The sequence below is a fragment of the Oryctolagus cuniculus genome, chromosome 4 (assembly GCF_964237555.1).
Source record: "Oryctolagus cuniculus chromosome 4, mOryCun1.1, whole genome shotgun sequence".
NCBI lineage: Eukaryota > Metazoa > Chordata > Mammalia > Lagomorpha > Leporidae > Oryctolagus > Oryctolagus cuniculus.
Window position 1 is genome coordinate 64,426,142 of NC_091435.1, and position 26,606 is coordinate 64,452,747.

The following is a 26,606-nucleotide window of genomic DNA, read 5'->3' on the forward strand; positions in this document are numbered from 1 at the left end:
TGAATACTAGTAGCAAATTTTTCCACACCTACTAGTCACCAGATAATACAATTGGTTGGCTGGCTCAGCAGAAGCCAGTGCATTCTGTTGTATCCTGAAGTCTGAATGTTAGTGATTCATTTGTTATTATTCATCCTATCAATCTTACCTACATTACAAGATGTAACTAATGAATCTTCAGAATTCTTAATGTCCTCATATTACTATTGGATGACTGGAAATTCTCCACATAATCGTCCAGACAGCTGGACTTCACTCTTCCTCTTCTACCTTAGATGTTTTCCCTCCCATTTTATATATTAGTTTACCTTCAACAAAACATACAGCTCCTAGGAGCCTGTGGATCTTAATCAGATAAACTAATCTTTGTCCTATTTATATACTATTTATGCTACCTTTCTAGGAGACATAGTACTCTAACACAATAAATATATACAGCTTCTTAAAAGATCTCAAAGAAAGTACCATTTGATGATCATGTGTGCTATAATAAATCTGGTAGCAAGTAGAAAAGAAAGCTGTAAAATATTTGGGCTCAAATGGCTTGTAGAACTCTAAAAGTGTTATTTTTACTCATGTTTGAGTACAACAGTCAAAAATTATATTGAATTGATAATAGAACTAGTTACCTAGTGTGGTCATTGCACTGTACACATAAAATGTACACTTATTAACATGTTAATTAAAAATTTTAAAAATTAAAAAATTGAAGTTACATGAATTGTGTAGGATTATACTATTGGCTGGTGCTGCGGCTCAATAGGCTAATCCTCTGCCTGCGGCGCTATCACCCTGGGTTCTAGTCCCAGTCAGGGCGCCGGATTCTGTCCCGGTTGCCCCTCTTCCTGTCCAGCTCTCTGCTGTGGCCCGGGAGTGCAGTGGAGGATGGCCCAAGTCCTTGGGCCCTGCACCTGCATGGGAGACCAGGAGAAGCACTTGACTCCTGGCTTTGGATCAAAAAAAAAAAAAAAAAGGATTATACTATTTATTTCAGAATTTACAGCTAAAAGATTTTTGTCATATACAACATGAACTTTTGTTTAGATTGATAGTATTTCCTTTTAGATTGTTGGTCCAATTTGTTTCCATGGTAGCATACTTTTCTACACGTTGTTTTTCTAGGAAACCCCAAAGAGTCCCTACTGTTTTACCAGAAGAAACACATATTTTTTGAAGGATTTCTAAAGACCTTGTACCTTTTGTCCATATTCAAAATATCACCCATCAATATTCCCATAATTCTATATATAAAATGTTTGTAGAAGCTAGGTATAGGCCGGCACCATGGCTCACTAGGCTGATCCTCCATCTGTGGCGCCGGCACACCCGGTTCTACTCCCGGTCAGGGTGCCGATTCTGTCCCGGTTGCTCCTCTTCCAGTCCAGCTCTCTGCTGTGGCCCGGGAAGGCAGTGGAGGATGGCCCAAGTCCTTGGGCCCTGCACCCACATGGGAGACCAGGAGGAAGCACCTGGCTCCTGGCTTCGGATTGGCGCAGTGTGCCAGCCATAGCAGCCACTTCGGGGTGAACCAACGGAAAAAGGAAGACTTTTCTGTCTGGCTCTCTGGCTCTCTCGCTGTCTAACTCTGCCTGTCAAAAAAAAAAAAAAAAAAAAGAAGCTAGGTACACAAAGTTGTTCTCTAGATTTTCTTGTAAGCAGACCCTCATCAGCCTTGGCTGTTTGCTACCAGTGATACACTGAGAAACACAGTCAGACCTTGATTCCCTGACACTCCAAGCCTTTATCCCTTTGGATAAAGAGATGTGGCTTACCTGTTTAGTTAAGGGCTAAAACTGACAATGAGGCTCTGTGGCAGTTCATAAGCATGCCTTGCTAATAGTCTGAGTAGTACATGTGTATCTTTTATGCTTCCTAACAATAGTCACTGCTGTGCTTAGTCATGCATAACAATTGTGTTAAATTCTAAGCATCAGTGACCATTAAGCATCTGTAAAACAGTTTGAGAGAACAAATGCTTGAAATGTAACAGTGCTATTTGCTGTAAATTGAGGCAGTGTTGTGTAATTAAGTATAATAGGGAGGACTATGTGTGGAGCTGTAGTTGATCTTGGAAAAATCAGCCATTCTGAACTTTGATTTTCCCATGAATAAATTAGATGCCATACTAAATGATCTGATGACTAATGCCTTATCTATCTATGAGAGTCTAAGTGTTCTAAGGGCTGGTCACTAAAATATATAGTAATCTAACCTGAAAAGTCCAGTTAAAGTGAACTGTTCCCAGTTTAATCCAGTATTTTTTATATTTCATTATGTCTTGATATTGGGGCCCTGTCTGCTTAATCCTCAAAGTGTCAGGTAGTAGTGATTCTCAAAGAAAGCAGTACTATTGAGTTAGTGCCACCACTCATCCATTAATGTAAAAATTTTAGATTCTAAAAATTTGAAACATACATAAAAATAGTATAAGGGACCTTTGAGAACCCAAGAATGAGTCCCAACATTATGAACATTTTGTCAATCTTGTTTTCTCTTGTCTGCTTCTTCCTTTTAATTGGAATATTTTAAAGCAAATCCCAGTTATCATATAATTTCATAAATTTATACTTCAGGATATATCCTAAAAATTAGAAACTCTTGTTGGATATGATATCAACACTTGTTTCAACCTCAGAAAATTACATTTTTTAGTATCTAATTGTCCAGTTAGAATTATATTCCCCCAATTGTCTCAAAAATGTATTTCTCTTGTCTAGAAGGCAGTTTTTCTTTTACTGATATTAGCATTCTAATGCCACCCCAATCTATCCATTTTTAACTGCTCCATTGGCTTTGTACCTTCTTGTTTAGTGCAGTGTTGGCTTTTTTTTCTTATAATTTCAACAAATTGTTCTTTCACTCTTCCTTCTTTATGTTTTATGCCAATGCTAAGTCTAGCATTTGGTAGATGTTCAATAAATCTGTCCCGTTCTCTACTGCAGCCAACAAAGTATGTCTACCACTGATAACTATGAAGAGGGCTAGTTTTCCACAACCCCATCAAAGATAAAAAAACAGTCACAAGCATAACAACAATTTACTGTAGGAGAGTGTATACCTCAGGCCCATGCTTCTTCATCTTCCTGCTCTCCTGGGAGCTAAACATAACCTTGAGAAGCCATAAAATATAATGGAGAAAGTAGTATTTTCTTTGGATAATTTCATATTCTAATTCTAATTTCGGAGTAGCAGTATTAATCCACCAACCTAGACATTCACTAAGAATCTCCTTGCATCGTGCAGTGTTATTACAGTTGGGACAGAACCTTAAAGATCAACAAATCTAACACTCTCATGTTATAGATTAGGAACTTGGCATCCAGGGTTACACAGCGAGGTAGAAAGAAAGCAGGGTTAGAACCCCAATTGCTATAGCTGGCACGCCTGCATCACTGGCATCCTGTATGGGCATTGGTTCATATCCCGGCTGCCTCTATTGATCTAGCTCCCTGCTGACAGCCTGGGAAAGCAGTGGAAGATGGCCCAAGTGCTTGGGCCCCTGAACCCATGTGGGAGACCCGGAAGAAGCTCTTGACTTCTGGCTTTGAATGGGCCTAGCTCTGTCCCTGGCGGCCATTTGGGGAGTGAACTAGCAGATGGAAGATTTCTCTGTCTGTAACTATGCCTCTCAAATAAATAAATAAATCTTTTTAAAAAAAGAAAAAAAGAACCCAGTTGCCTTCTTTCTTTTACAGTGCTCTTTTTAATACCTCACTGCCCTTTTCTTTTTCAGATATTAATATATTTAATTAATATTCTTACATTTGAGGTACTTCAATAAGTTTGTGGAAAATGGAATTAAAAGATAAGTTTTTCTTGATACAGAAAAAAATTTGAAATCCATGCAACTTTTTCATGATGCACATTTTTTCACCTAATTTTTGAAGATCCTTTTTACTTTGTTTTTAATGTGGTTTGTATATAGAATTCAGATCATTGTTTTCCCCCATATATTGCTCTATGAATTTAAATCTTTGCCTGTATGAATATTTAAATGCTTGTATGAATATCTAAATATGTGTTAGTTTAGAATTTTTATTTTTTTTACCTTTTCTATTTTAGATGCAGCAATTCTTAGGAAGACCCCTTGTGAAAGACTCTTTCTTTAGACCCATATTTACTGTTCCTCAAATGCCTGCTGTTTGCCCTGGAGTTATCTCAGCAGCAGCCCCACCTAGAGCTCCTCTGGTAATGACAGCCTTTCTTTCTTTCTTTTTTTAATTTTTAATTACTTTTTAACAGATTCAGTATGCTTTGTAAATGCAATTCTAAGAACTTAATGATATTCCCTTCCTCCATCCCTCCTACCCTCTTTTCTTCTCCTTTTCTTTTTTTTTAGTTTTTGAGATAACATATTTTAAACTTACATTATGGTAGAAAAGGCTTCCTATGCTGTATAAGAAGCTGAACAAGTAAAAAGCAAAAGGACCCTAGTTTAGTGGGCTTATAGACAACAGCCATAAACAATAATTGAAGGTAAAAATGACCATTTCACCTGTATACAGTAAATATTAAAGTAATGACAGATCACTTAAACTTTAGTAGTATAACATTCTTAACCATTAGTTTCACTATATTTTATAAAACTGTATTTACAGCCTTTCTTGGTGGAATAGATATTAGCTAATTTATCATTAAAGTGGGCTTCATGAATATCTTATCTTTGTTCATTTATTTTCTATGATAATGATGCTGATGGTGATGTTGGTAAATGAATAAGTATTTCCTGTGAATCACTGAACTAAAGATAATACATATATTTAACTATTTCATTAACTGATATTAGCTTACTTCAGTTCTTACAGTTACAGTTTTGCTTCTGTAACAGGCAGCAATCTAAAATATTTAGATATTTTTAATAAATTATTTTAGTATGATTGTTGGATAGATTGAAAGGGAAAAAATCGAGTCACAAGAAACTAATTCATACCACAAAACTGAAAAAAAATTTTATTTACAAACACATGTACATGTATACTCACAGTAGGTCAGTGTTTCAGCTGTCTATAAACAGACAATATAAATAGCATCACAATGAAATACTTACCATAAACTTAGAAATCTTCCTAGCTACAAATAGCCAGATAAGATTCATCCAAACCTGAAGAAGAAATAAAGACATATAAAACCCCTAGAATTATTAGTAGTAGTCTTGGCTAAGGTAATTTTATTTTATTAAAAGCAAATTTTTTTTTTTAAAACAATGACATTAGGGGCAGCAGTTTGGTGCAGCGTGTTAAAGCCACACATCCATATGGGCTGTGGTTCCTGTCCCAGCTGCTCCACTTCTGAATAAGCTCCCTGCTAATATAATGGGAGAGCAGCGGAGAATGGCTCAAGTCCTTGGGCCCCCGCACCCACGTGGGAGACCCAGAAGAAGCTCCTGGCTCTGGTCTTCGGATCAGCCCAGCTCTGGCCATTGTGGCCATCTGGGGAGTGAGCCAGTGGATAGCAGACCTTTCTGTCTGTCCCTCTCTCTGTAACTCTGCTTCTCAAATAAATAAATAATGTCTTAAAAAGAATGATGTTAATTATAATTAACATTTTTTTTCTTTTTTTAAGATTTATTTATTTGAAAGAATGACAGAAAGGGAGACACAGGACAGAGATTCTAATATGTATTTTCCTATAAGTACATTCTAGGCAGTTGTTTATTTTTATTTGTTTTCTTTTTTAAGAATAGTACCTATACACTACTAATGGTTGCTTCTTGAAATATGTAGGGAAATGGACTCATATTCTAGAGGCTACTTGTACTCAAGCAAAGATGTATATAAACCTCAAAATGTTAAATAAGTACCATAACTTATCATTAAGAAACTATACTATTGCTCATCTAGTTTGCTTACACACGATTCTGTAAGAAACTATGATAAAATTTTATTGAAAACGTTAGAATACCTTATAATTCTAATGTAATTATTCTCATTTAAAAAAAACTTACAAGAAAAACTTAATATTGAGGCAAATCCAAACTTTTGGGCAGTGTTCTAATCCTTCTTTACTAGATTTTGTTCAAGTTATTTCAGTGATTGCTTGTACTTGTAATTTTTCATGTGTTAAAGTATTTGAAAATAACCCATAGAGCCTTTCATAGAGCCTTTGGCAAAAGATACCACACATATAATTATCTTAGAATTTTAATTGTTCTAAGAAGGAACTACCATAAAATATGTAGAAACTTCGTTGGATTCATGTCTCAGAGATTTCACTGTAAATTACACACCACCTTTGTCTACAACATTCTTGAGACATCGGACTGAGCAATTCTAATAGTTTTCCCATTTTTGTTTAGTTGTTTGAATTTCAGCTTAATTGTTTTCTAATTATAAAAGTATATATATCAATTAAAAATAATATAGAAATATACAAACAGAAAAGCAAAATTGCTCCTATACTTGAATCCCTTGGAAGTTCACCACTGTTCCCAGAGTGTTATATAACTTCTAAACTTTTTTCTGTGAGTATGAATATATATAAATAATACATAAATATCATCTAATATAAAACAAGTCATAACATATTCTACCACAGATTTTTTTAACTGAACGTGTTTCATGGACATCTCTCATACTTAAATATATAGGTCTATTGTTAGAAATTGGGTAAGATGTGCCGTAATTTATTTACTTTTTCACCTACTTGCAGTTTCCAGTTTTTCCCCTACAAAAAATATATATAGCGTTAAACATCCTGCATGTATTTTTGGTGCATATCTGTAATTACTGAAGCAAGCTCATATTATTATTAAAATAAGTTAAAATACTTGTAAACATTGAGCTAGTTAAGAAAAAATCCACGTCAGTCAAATTGTTGATGTGAGTGTAACTTCTTAATAATTGAGGCCGACGGATGATAACTCTGCTTCTTATAGATGACTGGCATAGCCTGGACTATGCCAGCACCTGTGGGAGAAAATGTGCTTCCTGGTGCAAGTCTGGGAAGTGATCCTTCTTCCGTGATGAATTGGGAGAGGCTTACAGACAGACTGAAAACTGCCTTTCCACAACAGACCAGGTACCATAGTTTTTTTATGTAGTGATGAGTACAGATCATTTTCTGTGGTTTCCATAGCCATACTTATGACAAGATCCTTCCATGTACATAAAACATGTGCAGATAGCACTATACCATGAGCCGGGTAAAGAAAATTAAGTTTACCAAGAACAGATAATGGTCAATAGAAATGTTAAGCTTCTTTACTAATGTTGTTCACTTTAAGTCATGAGAGAATAACCTTTTAAATTTAGATTTGTTAATTAACTGAAAGTACAACTAGTTGAAAACCTATCCAATTGTAGTGGCACTAGCTACAGTAATTATCTTAATAACCTATTTCCAAAGTGAATTTTAGGTTGCCTGTATGCTACATAAGCCCAAACACCATCAGGATTTACTTTCCTTAATTTTACTGAGGTTTCTTCTAATTCCTTTGTTAGAGAACACAGTTAAATGCAGAAAATTATGATTTTATAGTCTCACTTCAGCAGAAAGATGCTTAATTCTCCTTTTACACAAATGAAATTTCTTTTCACCTTATATCTTAAAGAAACACTTCTAGTTTACAGTGTTCTCATTTGAAGACCAAGATGTTTTTTAAAAATATATTCTATTGGTATTAGATATTTTTGAAAATTTCAGAATAGTGAATACATAACAAAATAGAACTATAATTATTATAAATAGATATGTATTAAATGATTAAGTCATGAAGTGAAATAATTATATAAAGCTGATGACATGATGTTTCATTTGAGAAACAATATTTCCTCCTGCCTTGTCTTACCAAAAATGTATATGTAGGCTTTGGCTCAGTGAACCTTGAGAACTAAACAAGAACATACTAAATAAAATAATGTGGGTTCTTTATCATATAAAGCCATGTCTTTTAAGCTTTTTCCTTTTCTGTTTAATTTTTGTTTTCTGTTCAAGTTTTATAAAAGTAAAACTATTAACACTGATAAAGAAGAATGAAACCAATACCATAGTTAAAACGCAGTATTTTAGTCTACATAAGTAAATATTTGAGCTATAAAGATATCACTGCATTAATAAGTAGATAAACTCAATATTCACATAGTGAGCTCTCAAATACAAAGTTAAACACTCTTTATAAAACAAAAGTATGTGCTAAACTTTGTCTTCCATGAACACATTAATACTATCAAATGTACACAATAAGGAGTTTTCATTTGATTTAAGATAAATGCAGATGGATCTGTGATCATGTTTTAAAATGTTTGTTTATTTGAGAGGCAAAGAGAGACAGAGAGAAAACAAAAGAGAGAGAGAGCTCCCAGCTGCTGGGATTCCTCAAATGCCCAAAAGGGTCAAGGAGCTGGGAACTCAATCCAGATCTCCCACCAAGGTGGTAGGAGCCCTATTACTTGAACCATCACCAATGTCTCCCAGGATCTGCATTAGTAGGAAGCTGAAGATGGGAGCCAGAGCCAGGTATCAAACCCAGGTATGCTGGTATGGGATTCAGGAATCTTAATCACTAGACAAAACACCTTTCCACGTGATCATGCTTTTAGATCGAAGATCTAAAGAGTCACATCTGTCAACCACAGTGATACAATAAGGTGTTACATCTCATTTGGAAGGCATATCCTCAAGGCAATAGGGAAAATTACTACTCTTCCCTTTATCCCTCGCAGAAAAGACCTTGCAGATTTCTTAAGAAGATTGAAGGATGCTCATGGGAAGTCCTTATCTGGATTAACATTTGATGAAATTGTTTACAAGATTTCCCAATTTATTGACCCAAAAAGATCTCAGGTAAGAACAAACAACAGCAGCAAAATAGAACAAATTGTATCTCCCTACCCTTATCTCTAGTAGTTAGATGTTTTAATTATCTCCATAACAATTTCAGAAAATCTTAACTTCTCATATTAAATCATCAATTAACAGTAAGTAATTAAACAAATTCAACTTGACAGATGATGCCAGAAATCGTTTTTGAAAGAGCTATCACTTGATTATTCTAGAATAAAATTGACACCCATGGAATTTACTCTGTGTTATTTTGAATGATCCCAAACAGAGACATTGTTTCTAATCTTCTGGAAAGAGTTATTTTAATTAAAAGAACATCTGTGGTTATTTTTGTCTGTACCTAGCTTTGAGTTATAAGTATTGCCAATATTTTGTTTCAAGATTTCTCATGAATCTTATTACTTGACCTTTTACTAAATCTTGTTATACCTGTTCTGTGCTATTTAGTTCTTACTACTTTAGAATAATTCTTTTAAAAAGTATAATTTTCTATTTTTCAGAGTCAAGGAAAATCAGTACCAAATGGTAATTGTGTTTCACCTAGCCATTCTCCATCACAATCTAACACTGCCCAGCCTCCAAAAGCAGCCTGGAGGCCTCTTAGTTCACAAGATTCTGCCACATGGGAAGGAGCCAATAACTTGGTGAGACTGAAATAATTGATTCTGTACACACTTAGAAATTGTTAAAATAAATAAATAAATAAATTTTAATTGTATAAATTTTCTCCAGGAGGCAGAGGAGGAGGAAGAAGAACCTTGTGTGATCTGTCATGAGAATCTGTCTCCAGAAAACCTTTCAGTTTTGCCTTGTGCTCACAAATTTCACTCTCAGGTAACTCTTTAAACTTGTTCTGTTAATGTTTTATCATTAATCAGCCAAGAGAGATCCGTACTGCATTACTTAAAATCACATACATATATCATTGCCATGTCATGTATTCCACTAGGATAATTCTGTAATTTTGTATACCACACAGAAATATTCATACCTTTTGCCTCTTTATATAGCCTGTGGCAGGCTTTCTTAGATCTCTATTTGCCATCCAGGAGAACAACATAAAGATAACATAAGATGGTACAAAGTAGACGGAATTCCCTTGAATAGAACTAGGAGACATGTTGGTTGGTATGGAATTTTACTGGCAGAACTAGCAGCAGTGCTATTTTACCTTGAAATAATATAAATTACACATAGGATCCTTTGTCTATATCTCATGATGGCTCTCTATCATTATGAAGCATGAGTTACCATAACAGTCTTCTGTGTTTGTAGGTTTGAGATTTGATTTTAGAAAAACATGAGACTGACCTAGGCTTTGTTGATTCTGTGCATTTGTGTAGATTATTTCTTGGTGTTGCTGGCTGTGCACATGTTAACTGATACAAAATTAATGGACTGAGTCTTGTATTGCAGAGATATAAATTGAAGGAGGAAAATGTAATCTACCCAAGAAAGTCTTCTCAGTAAAGTGAACAATAGCATGCTCCTTCAAGCCATAGTAGTAAAACATCATTTCAAAGATATACAATCACAGTAGAATTATATTTTACACATCATCTAATATGAAGAGATGTACAGAAAATGGCTAATCCCAAAATATCTCCAAGGAAAGATACTTAACCACCTGACTTTCCCATTTTGAAGTTTTAGAAGTTCTAGTCATTTAGAAAAAAATGATTTAACAAATTTTTATTGTATTCTTTGCCATTGGCCATTGAACAGAACACACATAATTCATTCAGTTAGTGAACCTTCCTTATAATACTTGATCATTTCTATTTTGACCTTGCTATCCATTATTCATACAGATAAAAATGATATGTGCTTGGAGAGTCAGTATTCAAGCCAATAGTTTAATAGGTAGTTCACAGCCAAAGATTGCTACTGTTTTCATAAAACAATCTGAGAACTATATTTTGGGATTTTTAACTTTAGAACACCACAAGTACTTCATGCCCGGTATTGGTATCTTTTGTGTCTGTAATTATAACTTTTTCTGAATTATAAGTAGGAACAATGTATAAGAAAATAAAGTAGAGAGAATATAACAAATTTCCTCAATCTCTTTACCAGAAAGGATTGCTAGTCTTCCTATAAATTGGGACTGAGGAAAGAATCTTTATAGAATAAAATGGCTGAAATATGTTTAGCAGCTACCAGCTATTTATAACCTCAGCAAACCACAGAGAGGTATCATATTTGTAGAAGTTATCATGGCGGGGCCGGCACTGGGGCACAGTGGGTTAACGCCCTGCCTTGAAGCACTGGCATCCCAAATGGGTGCCGGTTCGAGACTCAGCTGCTCAACTTCGATCCAGCTCTCTGCGATGGCCTGGAAAAGCAGTGCAAGAGGGCCCAAGTCCTTGGGCCCCAGCACCCGTGTGGGAGACCCGGAAGCTCCTGGCTCCTGGTTTATGATCAGCACAGCTTGCGGCCATTTGGGGAGTGACCATTGGATGGAAGACCTCTCTCTCATATTAACAATTATATTGATAATCTTGGTATAGAGTAACATCTGTCTGTTTTAGGCTAAATCTGAGAGACTGACATTAATCTTTTTTCTCCATAGTGCATTAGACCATGGCTGATGCAACAGGGAACATGCCCAACCTGCAGACTCCATGTTTTGCTACCAGAAGAATTCCCTGGTCATCCCAGCCGTCAGTTGCCCAAGATCTGATATAAGGCGGGTGACTATCAAAGGAAACTCAGTTTTATGATTCCAGAATTTAGTTCCACCTTTTATCGTGAACTTGTGTGAGTGTTGTGAAACAATATGCCCTTCCTTATTATACTAGAGAAATTAGCATCAAAGTGGCAGCCAAAGAGGACAGGACAAGTCTTCAGGACTTATGGACTGAACTGAGGGGGTTAAAGAAGATAAAATTTTAATGGTTACATTATATTTGCTCTTATCATAATAAGCTTTCTCTTCCAGTGTGAACATAATAACAGTATATTTCTTTTTTACTTTTTCTCTTCTTTTTCTACTCACCACTTTTCCTTAAGTAAATTACATCTTAATTTCATGAAATAATTATAAAAACGCAGAAAAAAGGAGAAGTAGGGAAATTCTAGATTTTATTATTCCTTTTAATTTTTAAAACCAGCTACAGCGAATATAATTATTTCACTTTGATCTCTGTCTTCCTCCTTCTTTTGTATCATTTAAAATATGTAATCTGAAGAGATTATGAACTCTTTGAAGAGTCTGGACAGTATGTTGGAGATGGATTATAATGGCTTGTGAGAGATGATTGTTAAAGTTTCAGAACTTTCTGAGCCACTTGTCAAATTGTTGGTACTTTGCGGTTTACCACAGTGGGAGTACGTATTTATACCATAGAAACTTATACATGATATAAAGACTTGGCTTCGCCCTCATAAGTTGGTTGTTCAACATTTACCAGCACACAGCTATACTACTTGGCCAAGTCTGATCCTTCTTAGTGTTTCCCAGTGTCTTACACAGTAGAAGCAGAAAAAAAAATTCTCAAAATCAGAAATGAGGAAGGAGTAAAAAAAAAAAAAAAAAAATGGGAGGGAGGAGTTAAAATGCCTATTGTGTTACTTTCTCAGTTGACAATTAAGATGTTATATTCTTTGTAAATATGCTCTTTGGAACTTAATCCTTTGCATTTTGGGAGAGTTTTGTTTTCCATTTTTAGAAGTATCTAACTTCACTTTCTTGTGCAAGGGGTAGGGGAGAGGTTTTGTATGTAGTTGCTGCTTGTGACAAAGAAGTAGCCACTGGAACTAAGTTATATATCTAAAGTTTGTCACTGAGAACTTTCATTCTTAGAAGTTTAAAATCTATTTTGAAAATAGTATTCTGTAAATGTTGTAAGTGTTGTACATGTGTTTAGTTTTAAAATTAAAAGAATGCGGAAGTACCTTGTGAAACAAATGTTCCTTGGTTCAAATTCAGTCTCAATTTCTTTATTTGGGAAAGAATAAATGTTTCCTGAATTAACACATATTTTATCTGTATTTTTCAGTGTAAATGTATTTTGAAGTTTCTTTAAATCTCTATTTAAAACCTCTATTTCTGTAATTATATGCTGAATATTTTCTTTCATGTGAACAGACTGGAAAATGTGAGGAGAACCATCCAAAAAAGATGGCCATCATCTAGACATGTAAAATGCCAGGAATGTCTCAGAATTGCAGAGTTCAGAACTTTAGTCATCATCTTGTCTAGCAACTTCAGTGTCATGGTCATTTAGCAAGTTGCCTTTTCGAATAAATATTTCTTAGTTCAAATTTACAACTGCAATTTCATTTTCATGTGAAAATTAATAAAGGTTTCTTAATTCAACAACTGTTTTTTCTGTGTTTTTCAGCTTCAGTATATCCTGAAACTACTTTAAATCTCTAATATAAATGTGTATTTTTGTTTCATTATACACTTATTTTGAAAGATGATAGGAAATTATTCAAAAGGAAGTCAATCACCGAGACTAAGAGTGCTAAGAATCATATCTTAGAATCACAGAAAGTGAACGCTTCTAGAAACCATGTAATCTACCCTCTCACTTTACAGGTATATCTTGCTTAATAGTATGTGTCTAGATAGTGGCTAAGCCATTCCTAGTAGTTTAAGATAATATGCCTCAGCCATAAATTCATGACTGTAAGATGTTATTGGCGCTGAACTGCCATTCTTAGATACAACAATGTGGGCCAGAAGGCAACAGCTGGTATGGTATACAGTAAGAATGTAGTATGGCAATAATGAAAGTTTTGTAGGTCCTCAGATAATTATACTCATATTTTCTTTTATGTATATATTTTAGTAATTAAGACAATTGTAGTGGTCATTCTACCTCAAACAGTGATGTAATCCACAGTACTCTACTTTGCCCAGAATTCCAGAGGGCTGCTAAAGTGGCAATATTTTCATAAAAACAATCTTGATGTATTCAGTAATATCACTACAGCTGATGTTACAGGAGATATGTTACAATGTTTTTTTAATATTGATTATTCATGTGTATAACATTTTACAACTTTCATTGGATGCTTGAAATGTGTTTAGTACCTCATTGATTCATTTCTAACTCTGAAGTAGGTACTGTACTTATATTTTACATATGAAACTGAGATTCAAGTAAGGGAAATAATTTGTCCAAAGTCATTGCAGCAATGTGGCATTCCTTTCTTTTAAAAGTATTTTTTTAAGATTTATTTATTCATTTTTAATTCAGAGTTACAGAGAGAGAAAGAGGAGAGAAAGAGATCTTTCATCTGCTGGTTTACTCCCCAAATGGCCACAGAGCCGGGGCTGTGCCAGGCTGAATCCAGGAGCCAGGAGCTTCTTCAGGTTTCCCGCATAGATACAGGGGCCAAAGGACTTGGCGGCTTTCCCAGGAATATTAGCAGAGACTGGATCAGAAGCAGAACAAGTGGAACTTGAACCAGTGCCAACATGGGCTACCAGCACTACACAAGATTTCTTAATCCTGCTATGCCACAGGGCTGGCCTCCAAAATTCTGCATTTTAATATTTGTATCTTTTTGTTTATTTAAATGACTTTATAATTTTTACATTCACTAAATAGGAATTCTGTGCCATTTTTTAAGAGGTAAGTTTATTTTGGTTTAATTTTTTAGATTTAAGTTTTTAACATTTTGCCATATTTGCTTCATATGTAAACATGTATGTGTGTATATATATATATGCACACATAAGTACTATTTTTTGAAAGCAGGGTGGATATATTATTTTAGTATATGATTTGTGACAAAGATCATAAAATGAGGAAAGAAGTGTTTAATTTTATATAAGGGTTTTTTTTTATAATTCAGAAAGACAACATTTATAAATATCTACATACTAAGTAATATGACATGCACACTTTTTTTAATATGTTAACTTCCACATGTAAGAAAAAATATGTTATTATTCTTCTGTGCCTGTCTTATTTCACTTTGCATAATGGTCTCCAGTTCCATCCATTGTGTTGGAAATGTCATGATCCTATTCCTTTTATGGGTAAGTAATATTCCATCATGTGTGTTTGACAGATTTTCATTGTTTTATCCACTGATGGACTTCTAGATTGTTGGCATGGCTTTGCTAGTGTGAATTGGACTGCTATAAAGGTGAGAGTGCATATCTCTCCTTTATATGCTGGTTTCACTTCCTTTGGATATATTCTCAGTACAGAATAGCTGGATCATGAATGATCCAGTTTTTTGAAGAACTTCCATACTATTTTGCATAATGATTGTGCTAATTAAGATTCCTACTGGATTAGGGCACCTGTTTCTATACAACCTCACATCATTTGTTATTTTTTGATGTTTGGATTAATGGCCTTTCTAACTGGGTAAAATGATTCCTCATTGTGTGTGGTTTTTTTTTTTTTAAGATTTATTTATTTATTTAAAAGAGTTACACAGAGAGAGAAGGAGAGGCAGAGAGAGAGAGAGAGAGAGAGAGAGAGGTCTTCCATCTGCTGGGTCACTCCCCAGTTGGCTGCAACTACACCATTCTGAAGCCAGGAGCTTCCTCCAGGTCTTCCCACATGGGCAGGGTCCTAAGTACTTGGGCCATCTTCTACTGCTTTCCCAGACCATAGCAGAGAGCTTGATTGGAAAGGAAACAGCCAGGTCTTGAACCGGTACCTGTATTGGATGCCAGGACTGCAGGCAGCGGCTTTACCCACTATGCAACAATGCTGGTCCCCTCATTGTGATTTTTAATATATATTTCCCTGATGTCTTGTGATCCTGAACATTTTTTCATGTTTTTGTTGTATTCCTTCCTTTGAGAAAAAAGTCTACTCATATACTTTGCCCATTTTTCTTTTTTTAATTAGTTAATTTGAAAAGAGAGAGAGAGATCACCTCCACCTGCTGGTTCACACCCGAAATGCCTGCAATGGAAAGCATTGGACCAGGCCAAAACCAGGAACCTAGAACTCCTTCCAAGTATTCTACATGGATGGCAGAGGCACAAGCACTTGTACCATTCTCTACTTCCCTCCTAGGCATATAAGCAGTAAGATGGATTGGAAGCAAAGTAGCCAGGATTCAAACGGCCATTCTGATAGAGGATGCTGACATTATAAGCAACAGCTTAACCTGCTGCACTGCAAGTCAGCCCCTTCTTTGCCCATTTCTTAGTTGGATTGTTTGTTTTATTGTTGTGTTTTTGAGCTCCTTATATATCTTGATATTAATCCTTTATAAGGCATGTGGTTTGCAAATATTTTCTGTATTTTGTGGGTTGTCTCTTCACTTGGCTAATTGTTTCCTTTGCTGTGCAGAAACTTCTTAACTTGATATAATCCAATTTATCTATTTTTGTTTTTATTGGCAGTGCCTTTTGGGGTCTTAAACAAAAAGTCTTTGCCTCAGCTAATGCCTTAACCATATCTCTACTATGTTTTCTCAAGTAGTTTAACAGTTTAAAGTCTTAAGTTTAAATCATTTACCCATTTTGAGTTAATTTTTGTACAGGGTGTACAATATGGGTCTTGTTTCAAACTCCTGCATGTGGACATCCAGTTTTCCTGACTCTGTTGGAAAGACTGTCCTTTCTCCAGGAAATGACTTTAGCTCATCTGTCAAAGATTAACTGCTTGTAGATGCATGGATTTAGTTCTGGGGTTTCATTCTATTCCAGTAGTCTAAATGTCTATTTTTATGTGCAGTGACAATAGATTTATAAAGAAGTAGACTAATACTATTTTATGTACTCTCCTCTCTCCAAGGATCTGCCAATTCCTAAGCTGTAATATGCGCCTGTCATAACAAAACCCAAGTGGATAAAAGTTGCTAAGGGACTATAAAGCTAAACAGATTTAGGCATTACCATGACTCTGTTAAGAAAATTGGAGTTAGGCATCACCATGATTCTGTAAAGAAAACTGAAGTTCAGGACTCATAAATAACCAGGTATTCCATTGAGATCTTGGAAATGTTAGAGGTGTGGAAAAACCAGAAATAGGCCAGGCTTGATTGGGTCAAGATTATTTATTGAATGGAAAATTCTTACTTCATCTTAAAATGGGGCTTCTGACCCATTTTCTGTCTTCTTTCCTGAGTGGAAAAATTATTTCTAATTCTGCCTACCTGCTAGAGAAAAGTGAGCACATGATAATAAAGCCGTGCTATTAAAACTGACGTGAAAGAATGATTTCATAATCAAATGGTATATACTTCTTATCCACATGTGAGATGATTTCATCAGCCTGGTCCTCCACTTGGTCAATAACATAATAAATGGGACATTTCCTCACCTGCCTTCTATGTGTTCTCATTCATAACCAAATCAAGAGGTGCAGTCTTACCACCCCAATAGCTGAATCCACTGCATAACTTAAAAACCTCTTAGTTTTGAATCCTAACTTTATTATATCCTGATATTCCAATTCTTATGATATATTTTTCTTCTAAGCATATTCTAATTGACTCATTGTTTCCATAGTGTTCATCATTTGCTCACTTAACCCAAAAAGGTAAAATTAATTGTTGAGTCATGAGTTAAGAATGGATATGATGCCACCTATGATTACTGCATCATTCACATATAAATAACAATATATATTTGGACATAACGTGCCATAATTGGGATGAACTAATTCTCAATTCTTTTTCACTCTTTGACAAAATGGGCCAATCAAAAGCAAACAGGACAAACACTGTGGCATAGCCAGTAAAGCTGCCGTCTGCATCACTGGCATCCCATATGGGTACTGGTTCAAGTCCCTGCTGCTCCATTCCAATCCATCTTTGCCTGGGAAAGCAGTGGAAGATAGCCCAAGTCCTTGGGCCCCTGCACCTACAACAGAGACCTGAATGACACACCTGGCTCCTGGCTTTTGGCTTGGCCCTGCCCTGACTGTTGCAGGCCATTTGGGGAGTGAACCGGCTACACTAATTTACATTCCCACCAAGAATGTATAATTGTTCCCCTTCCTGCACATCCTTGGCAGGATTTTGTGCTCTCTGACTTTTGGATTTTACCCATTCTGATAGGGGTGAAGTGATACCTCATTGTGGTTTTGATTTGCATTTCCCTGATGGCTAGTGATATTGAGCACTTTTTCATATATTTGTTGGTCATTTGTATTTATTCTTTTGGGAACTGTCTGTTGAGGTCCTTTGCCTATTTCTTGACTAAATGGATTTTGTTGTTGTTACTGAGTTTAAATTGCTGATATAATCAAGATATTAATACTTTGTCAGGTGTTTTGCAAATTCTGTTGGATGTCTCTTGACTCTATTTATCATTTCCTTTGCTGTGCTAAATCTTCTGAATTTGATATAGTGAGACCTGGGGAAGCTTCTGTCTCCATTCCACTGTGGCAAGCCCATGGCTGATAGTGCATAATCCCCAGTATAACCAAAACTTTTCCTGTGGGATCCAAAGTACCCTTTCTGTCCTGCAGTTTTGGGACTGCGACTATTAGAACTCTAAGAGTCACCCGAATGCATGCTATGTAAACTGGGGAAAATTCTACCAGCATTTTACTCCTTCAAGGACACACCTGCCAGTGAGCAATCCCCAGCATAACCTACGTTGTTTCCATGGGACCTACTTCACATCCTCAGTGCTGCACCTGGGGCTTTTTATGCTATAAACCCCAGAATCCTCACACCCAGCCACAAGGACATGGAGAAGATCCTCTCTACATCACACAGTTCTACACCCAAAGCTCTTGGTGGCACAACCCTCAGCATCACTCAGGCTTTCCTAGTGGACTTGATGACTTACGGTCTATGTCCCACAGCACCAGGCGAATGGCTTTTGCCATAACCCAAGTTTGATTGGCACCCAGCTCTGGGGTCTGAAGACAACACCTTGAGAAGCCTACATCCACTTCAAAGTCTTACTACTACATCCATGGACTGCTGCAGCCAAACAATTGCGGCATTCGTAGACAATGTTTACATTGATTACAGCTGAAGAAATCACTCAGACATTGTACCTCTGGACTCAGCTAGAGACAAAGCCAAAGCAACTATCAACTGACCACATTCCATCATTTAAAAAAAAAAAAAAACACCGATGAAAGCTACTCCATAAAGAAGGAACTTTCAGACCAGGTTTGGAGTTACAAACAGAGAAAAACATATGAAGAAGCAATGCAGTTTGACAGCTCCAAAAGAACACAGCATTCTTCAGAAGTAGATCCTGATTTGAAGTATATCTATGAAATATCTGGAAAAGACCTGAAAATAATGATCCCAAGAAAACTCAGTGAGATACAATAGAACACAGATAGGAAAACAATATATAAGATTTTTGACAGAGAAAATGTTTAAAAGAATCATAAATTTTGAAGCTGAAAACTTCAATCAGTGAAATAAAAAATACAAATGAGAACTTCTATAATAAAACAAATCAAACAGAAGAAAGAATTTCTGATCTTGAGGACAAGAATTTTGAAATAACATGGACAAATAAACAGAAAAGAAAAAGAATTATGAAAGCCTATGAGACATAGGATATAACAGTATATGAGTAAATATTCATACTATAGTAATACCTGAAGAAGAGACAGGAAAAGGTACCAAGAGCTTATTTATTGAAAGAGTAGTTCAAGATTCGCAAAGTATTAAAGAGTTATGGACATCCTGTTACAGGAAACTCAAAAGGGCCCAAACCAGATTCAACCAAGAAAGACCTTCACCAAGGCATATTATTGTTAAATTGTCAAAAGTTAAGGCTAAGGGGAGAATCCTAAAAAAAGTGAAAGAAAAAAATATTCATTACATTAAAGAAAACTCAACAGACTAATAGCAGATTTCTCAACAGAAGCCCCTCAGACCAGAAGAGTAAGGCTAATATATCCAAGGTCTTGAAGACAAAAAAAATTTCAACCAAAACTGCTATATCCAACAAGCTATCCTTTAGAAATGAAAGTGAAATAAAGTATTTCTGAGATAAGTAAAAACAGAGAATTCATTACCTCCAGACCAACTCTATAGGAAATCCTGAAGGGAGGTCCTGCATTAGAAGGAAAATGACCATAAAAATCATAATGGAAATATACTACAGTACAAAATTCACTAACAGAGCAGATACACAAAGAGAAAGTGAAGAGGATCCAAAGTTAGGACAGAAACTACCCAAACTCAAAGATAAATAATGAGAGGCAGAAACAAAGAGACTTAACAAAACAAACAGTAAGCACCAACAAAATGACAGGAATTAGTGCTTATCTATCAATACTAACCTTAAATGTAAATGGATCAAATTACCCAGTCAAAACATACAGGCTGGCTAAGTGGGTTTAAAAAAAAAAAAAAAACAAGCTCCAACTATGTGCTACCAACAAGAAACTCACTTCACAGGTAACAAAACACATAGACTGAGGTGGAGTTTTGAAAAATTTTAAGCTATGCAAATGGAAACCAAAACCAGGGAAGAGCAGCTATGCCCATATCATACACAAGACCATTATGTTTCGTGAAGTAAGCCAGACCCAAAAAAGATAGATATATGTTTTCTGTAGTTTGTGGTACCTAATATATAGAATACAAAATTAGTGAAATTGAAACATTGAAGTTTGATTACTGTTTATAGCCCTTTTATTTATTTATTTATTTACAGGCAGAGTGGACAGTGAGAGAGACATAGAGAAAGGTCTTCCTTTGCCGTTGGTTCACCCTCCAATGACCGCTGCAGCCGGCGCGCTGCAGCCAGCGCACTGCGCTGATCCGAAGGCAGGAGCCAGGTGCTTCTCCTGGTCTCCCATGGGGTGCAGGGCCCAAGCACTCCACTGCACTCCGGGCCATAGCAGAGAGCTGGCCTGGAAGAGGGGCAACCGGGACACAATCCGGCGCCCCAACTGGGACTAGAACCCAGTGTGCCGGCGCCACTAGGCGGAGGATTAGCCTATTGAGCTGCGACGCCGGCCTATAGCCCTTTTCTATATGCCTTTGGAATAGTAGTGGTCTTTCTTCTTCGTACTTTTTGAATTCTTTTAGTGGAGAATTAAACCTGTGATTGTTAATTAAATTGAAACTATGCTATCACAAAAAATTAAAAGAAAAAGGGAAGGAGGAGGGACAGAGGGAGAGTGGGAAGTATCATTATATGATTAAAATTGTATAAATGAGGCCAGCGCTATGGCTTAATAGGCTAATCCTCTGCTTGTGGTGCCAGCACCCTGGGTTCTAGTCCCAGTCGGGGCACCAGATTCTGTCCCAGTTGCTCCTCTTCCAGGCCAGCTCTCTGCTGTGGCCTGGGAGTGCAGTGGAGGATGGCCCAGATCCTTGGGCCCTGCACCCGCATGGGAGACCAGGAGAAGCACCTGGCTCCTGGCTTCGGGTCAGCATGGTGCACCAGCCACAGTGCACCAGCTGCAGCGGGCCACTTGGGGGTGAACCAACAGAAAAAGAAGACCTTTCTCTCTTGTGTCTCTCTCTCACTGTCCACTCTGCCTGTCAAAAAAAATTATATAAATGAATATATTTTCATTATATAAATTTTCAAAAGAAAAAATATAAAGGACATTACATTTGATGAGGATTGATTCAGAGAGATTACATTTATATGCACTCAACACAAGACTGCCCAGATACATAAAGCAAATTCTATTAGACATAAAGGGAAAGATTCCAATACAATATTAGTAGGAAATTTCAACACCTCCCTGACATTAGTGTACAGATGATACAAGCAGAAAAATTTTTCTTATTTTTTAAAGATTATTATTTTGAAAGGCAGAGATAGAGACAGAGAAAGATCTCCTATTCTCTAGTTGACTCCCCAAATGGACCCAATGGCCAGAGCTGGGCCAGGCCGAAGCCAGGAGACAGGAGCTTCTTCCATGTCTCCCACATGGGTGCAAGTACACAATAACTTCTCATCCATCCATGGAATGTTTTCCAGGATAGGCCATAAATTAGTGCACAAAACAAGTCTCAGTAAATTTAAAAAACTTGTATCATACCATGTATTTTCTCAAACTACACAGCACTAATACTAGAAATCTACAAGAAGAAAAACCAGAAAATTTATAAAATACATGGAAATGGAGCAACATGCTTCTGAATGACCAATGGATTATTGAAGAAATTAAAAAGGAAATCAATACATTGCTTGAAAACAGAATATATCAAAGTCTAGAATATAGCAAGAGCAGTGTTAAGAATGATGTTTATAACAGTGAGTAAACAGATTTTAAAAATAGAAACATTTCAAATAAATAATCTAACAATGCATTTCAAGAACTTAAGAAAACAAGAAGAAACCAAACCCAAACATAGCAGGAAGTAAGAAATAATAAGCATCAGAACAGAGAAGTTAAATTGGAACTTAAAAACAAAATAACAAAATTAAAAGCTGGACTTTTGAAAGGATAAGCAAAATAGACAATAAAGAAAATACATCCAACACAATTGGGGAACATATTTGCAAGATATTTGCCCAACAAAGGGTAGATACCCAGAACACATCAAGTACTAAAAGACTCAATTACAAAAATAATCTAATTAAGAAATGGGCACAGGACATGAACAGGCAGTTCTCAAAAGATGAACTACAAATGTCCAATGAATATATGAAAAAAACTCTCATTATCACTAATCAATAAGGAAATGCAGATCTAAATCATGGAGATATCTCATACCTGTTAAGAGTGGCTGTTATCAGAAAGCAGGTAACACATGCTGGTAAGAAGGTGGAGAAAGAGGAATCACTTATACACTGTTAGTTGAAATGTGAATTAGTACAGCCACTGCAGAAAACAGAATGGAAATTTCTTTTGAAATACTGGAAATGGAATCATTATATGACACAGCAATCTCACTACTGGGTATACATTCAAAAGACATAGCATTGTATTAGAGATTCCCGCTTCATCATGTTTATGGCAGTGCTGTTCATAATAGCCAATATATTAACCCAGGAGTCCATCATCAGCTGAACAGATAAAGAAAGTGTTACCTACTAGAATTATCTACTGGAATATTATTCAGTCATAAAAATATTAAATACTGTCTTTTGCAGCCAAATGGATGGAACTGAAGGACATCATTGTTGAATTAAATAAGGCAGACACAAAAAAGTAAATCCTTCATATTCTCCCTCAAGTGGAAGTTAAAAAAAAAACAAAACATAAAATCAATTTGAACCACAGAAAAACTGGTAGAGGCTCTGTCAGGGAGAGCAAAGATGGAGTTTGGATAATGTGTACAAAATCAGTTTGGATTAAAGGAATAAGTTATTAATATTATACAGCATAGAGAGGAGACTACATCCACAACAACTTAGTATATATTGTATAAACAAATAGAACAAATAAACTGTAAGCCTCCAATCATGAAGTAATGCCAAAGAAGGGGCAATGTTGATTACTCTGTTTTGATCAGAAGCTTTACATATATGTTTACATGTTACACTGTAACACAATCTGTATAATCAATATTAATAAAAATTTTAGAAGAGGGCAGGCTTTGTAACACAGTGGCTTAAGATGCTACTTATGGGGGCCAGCGCTGTGGTTCACTTGGTTAATCCTCTGCCTGCGGCGCCAGCATCCCATATGGGCACCAGGTTCTAGTCCCAGTTGCTCCTCTTCCAGTCCAGCTCTCTGCTGTGGCCCGGGAGGGCAGTGGAGGATGGGCCAAGTGCTTAGGCCCTTGGCACCCGCATAGGAGACCAGGAATAAGCACCTGGCTCCTGGCTTTGAATCAGTGCAGTGCCAGCCGTAGCAGCCATTTGGGGAGTGAACCAATGGAAGGAAGACCTTTTTCTCTGTCTCTCTCTCTCTCACTGTCTATAACTCTACCTGTCAAATAAATAATAATAAAAAATGCTACTTATGATGTCAGTATCTTATAACAGAATGCCACTCTTCTTCTAATCAAGTTTCCTGCTAATGTGCCTGGGAAGGCAGGGAAGTGGCTCAACTTCTTGGGCTAGTTCCATATGGAAGACTAGGATGGAGTTCCTGGCTCCTGACTAGCCTGGCCCACACAGCTGTTTCAGCAATTTGAAAAGTAAGCCAGTAGATAGTTGGGAGATAGATATTTCTCTCTCTCTCTCTCTCTCTTTCTCTCTTTCTCTCTTTCTCTCTCTCTTTTCCTGCCCCCTTGTGTGTGTGTGTGTGTCTTCCTCTCCCTCTCTTGCTTTGCCTTTCAAATAAACTTAAAAAAAATTCGAAAATTAAAAACTAAATAAATAGTACTTTGTCCTGAATAAAAATGAAAACTCAAAACATAAAAAATAGCAAGGTGCTGAAATACTAAGTATGGAGGCCATACTCAAAAGGAAATTTATAACTTTAAAGGCCTGTATTAGAAAGTGGAGGGAGCAAGGAAGGAAGGGAGGGATGGAGGAAGGGAAGGAAAGAATCAATCAATGATTTCAGCTTCTACCTTTAAAAAAAGTATAAAAAGAAGGGCACAGAGACCCAAAGAAAGAAAACAAAAATTAGAATGGAAATAAGTGAAAAGCAGAAGAGCAATGTAAAAGAGAAAACCCAATAAAAGCAGGAGGTGGTGGCTCTTTGAAAAGATCAATAAATTGATAAATCTATAGCCAAAATTATCAGGAAAAAGAGAAGAGACAGTTACTTATATCAATAACAAAGAGAGGTGACATTGCTACAGTTTTTTAACAACTAAAAAGAGGATATTTTGCATAATTTAATTAAATAAATCCAACACCTGAGATGAAACAGATTCCTGAAAGGCAGAAACTAACAAAGCTAACCTTAAAAAAATACATAACCTGAATAGCCCCAGATCTATATTGAATATTGTATTTATAAGTAAAAAACTTGCCCACAGAGAATTCCATTCCAGACCATTTCACTTTGGAAATCTACCAAGGAAGATATGATATGACTTCTAAACAATTCATGCTGAAAATTGAAGAGGAGGAAATCATTCTGAACTTATCCTACAGTGCTAAAATTACTGATACAAAGGCAATGAAGGATACTTTAGGAAATGAAAATTACAAACCAGTATCTCTCATAGAAGGATTTGCAAAATTCTCAACCTTTTTCTCTTTCCCTTTAAACAGATTTTATAAAGAAGTTTCAGATTCACAGGAATATTGAGTGGTACATACAGATAATGAATTACCCTTCTTTCCTATGTCTCCTGTCAGCACACATTTGCAGCTTCCCCCTATCAATATCCCCCACCAGAGTGGTACATTTGTCACAATGGTCGAGCTTATGTTGACAGATTGTTATCACCTGAAGTCTGTAGTTCACATTAAGTTCACTTTGGTGGTGTACATCCATTGGGTTTGGCAAATATATAATGACATATATGTGCCATTTTGTAAGATCATAACAATTCCACATCCCTAAAAACCTTGTGTGTTCTGCCTATTTGTTCTTCTCTCCCCTACCTCTAGTGACCACTAATCTTATTACTGTCCTTGTAATTTTACCTTTTCTGTAATGATATATAGTTGGGCTCACATGTTATGCAGCCTTGTCAGACTGGCTCCTTTCACTTTATAGTATATTTAAGGCTCCTTCTTATCTTTTCTATTCATTGATATTTCGTTTCTCTTTATTACTAAGCAGTATTCTATTGTCTGGGAGTACCAGACTTTATTCACATGCTAAAGGACATTTTGGTTGCTTCTATATTCTGGAATTATGAACAAACCTGCTATAAATATCTGCAGATTTTTGTGTGAAGGTAAGTTTTCAGTTCCTCTGGGAAAACATAAAGGAGTGAGATTGCTGGATCATTTGGTAAGAGTGTGTTTAATTCTGTGAAAAATTACCGAAGTGTCTTCCAAAGTGCCTGTAGCAATAATGAAAGGGAGTTCTTGTCACCCCATATCTTTGTCATGATTTGTTGTGGGCATTATTTGTATTTTAACTATTTTAATAAATGTATATTGGCATTTCCTTTTAATTTGCATTTTCCTAATGACATGATGTGCAGCTTCTTTTCATATATTTATTTGCAATCTGTATAACTTATTGCTATGTCTCTTCAGATACTATAACTATTTTTATTCAGGGTTTATGTTGAATTTTAAGAATCTTCGTATATTTCAGATAAACAGTCCTTAATCAAATATGTCTTCAGAATATATGTTATCTCTGTCTGTGACTTTTTTTCTCATTCTTTTGACATTATCTTTCACAGAGCACACACTTTAAAATTTAATGAAGTTAAATGCATCAATTATTTATTTAATGGATTGTGCTTTTGAGGTTGTGTCTTTAAAAGTCATCTCCACACCAAAGATCACCCAGAATTTCTCCCAAATTATCATCTAGGGTTTTCATATTTCGCATTTTAAATTTGGGTCTATGATATATTTTGAGGGTTTTTTTGTGAAGGATGTGTCTACATTTTTTTTTTTTTTTGGCATGGAGATGTCTAGTTATTCTAGTACCAGTTTTTTAAGACTTGAACATTTTAACAAATTGAATTCTAATGCATATATAAAAAGGATTGTGCCTCATAATCAAATGAGGCTTATACCAGGAATACAATGTTAAGTTAGTACTTTAAAATCTATCAGTATAATTTATTATATTAACAGTCTAAAAAATACCTTAACATATACAGAAAAAACATTTAGCAAATGTCTACATCAATTCTTGATAAAACACTCAACAAACTAGAAATGGAATAATTTACTCAATTTTCTAATGGTTATCAAATAAAAAAACTACAACTAACATTTAGTGATAAAAACTGAATTCTTTTTGACTATGTTCAGAAACAAGGCAAAGAGATATACTCAACCTTGTATTGAAAGTTTTAAGCAGTGAAATAAATTTAAAAAGAAATATAAGATATGAATTTGGGGAGGAGGATTTTTTTAGTTTTATTTACTTTTGACACAATTATATGTATTTATAGAGTACAAT

The 26,606-nt window shown here is 35.8% G+C and overlaps 1 protein-coding gene across 18 annotated transcripts in view; it reads left to right on the plus strand.

The window, feature by feature from the left end:
* DZIP3 (DAZ interacting zinc finger protein 3) overlaps window positions 1-26,606 on the plus strand; it is a 175,845-nt gene that overhangs the window by 70,727 nt on the left and 78,512 nt on the right. For 8 of the 18 annotated variants that reach the window (XM_008266983.4, XM_008266986.4, XM_051819065.2 and 5 more), the window contains 6 exons: window positions 4,063-4,188; window positions 6,875-7,017; window positions 8,661-8,781; window positions 9,282-9,425; window positions 9,514-9,615; window positions 11,354-13,102. In XM_008266983.4, coding sequence (XP_008265205.1) covers window positions 4,063-4,188; window positions 6,875-7,017; window positions 8,661-8,781; window positions 9,282-9,425; window positions 9,514-9,615; window positions 11,354-11,464 — 747 coding nt within the window. In that variant the 3' untranslated portion in view covers window positions 11,465-13,102. Of the gene's footprint in view, window positions 1-4,062; window positions 4,189-6,874; window positions 7,018-8,660; window positions 8,782-9,281; window positions 9,426-9,513; window positions 9,616-11,353; window positions 13,103-13,127; window positions 13,328-13,991; window positions 14,370-15,608; window positions 25,634-26,606 lie in introns of those variants that run through there. The other 10 variants (XR_007908893.2, XR_011388347.1, XR_011388351.1 and 7 more) reach the window with 5 other exon arrangements.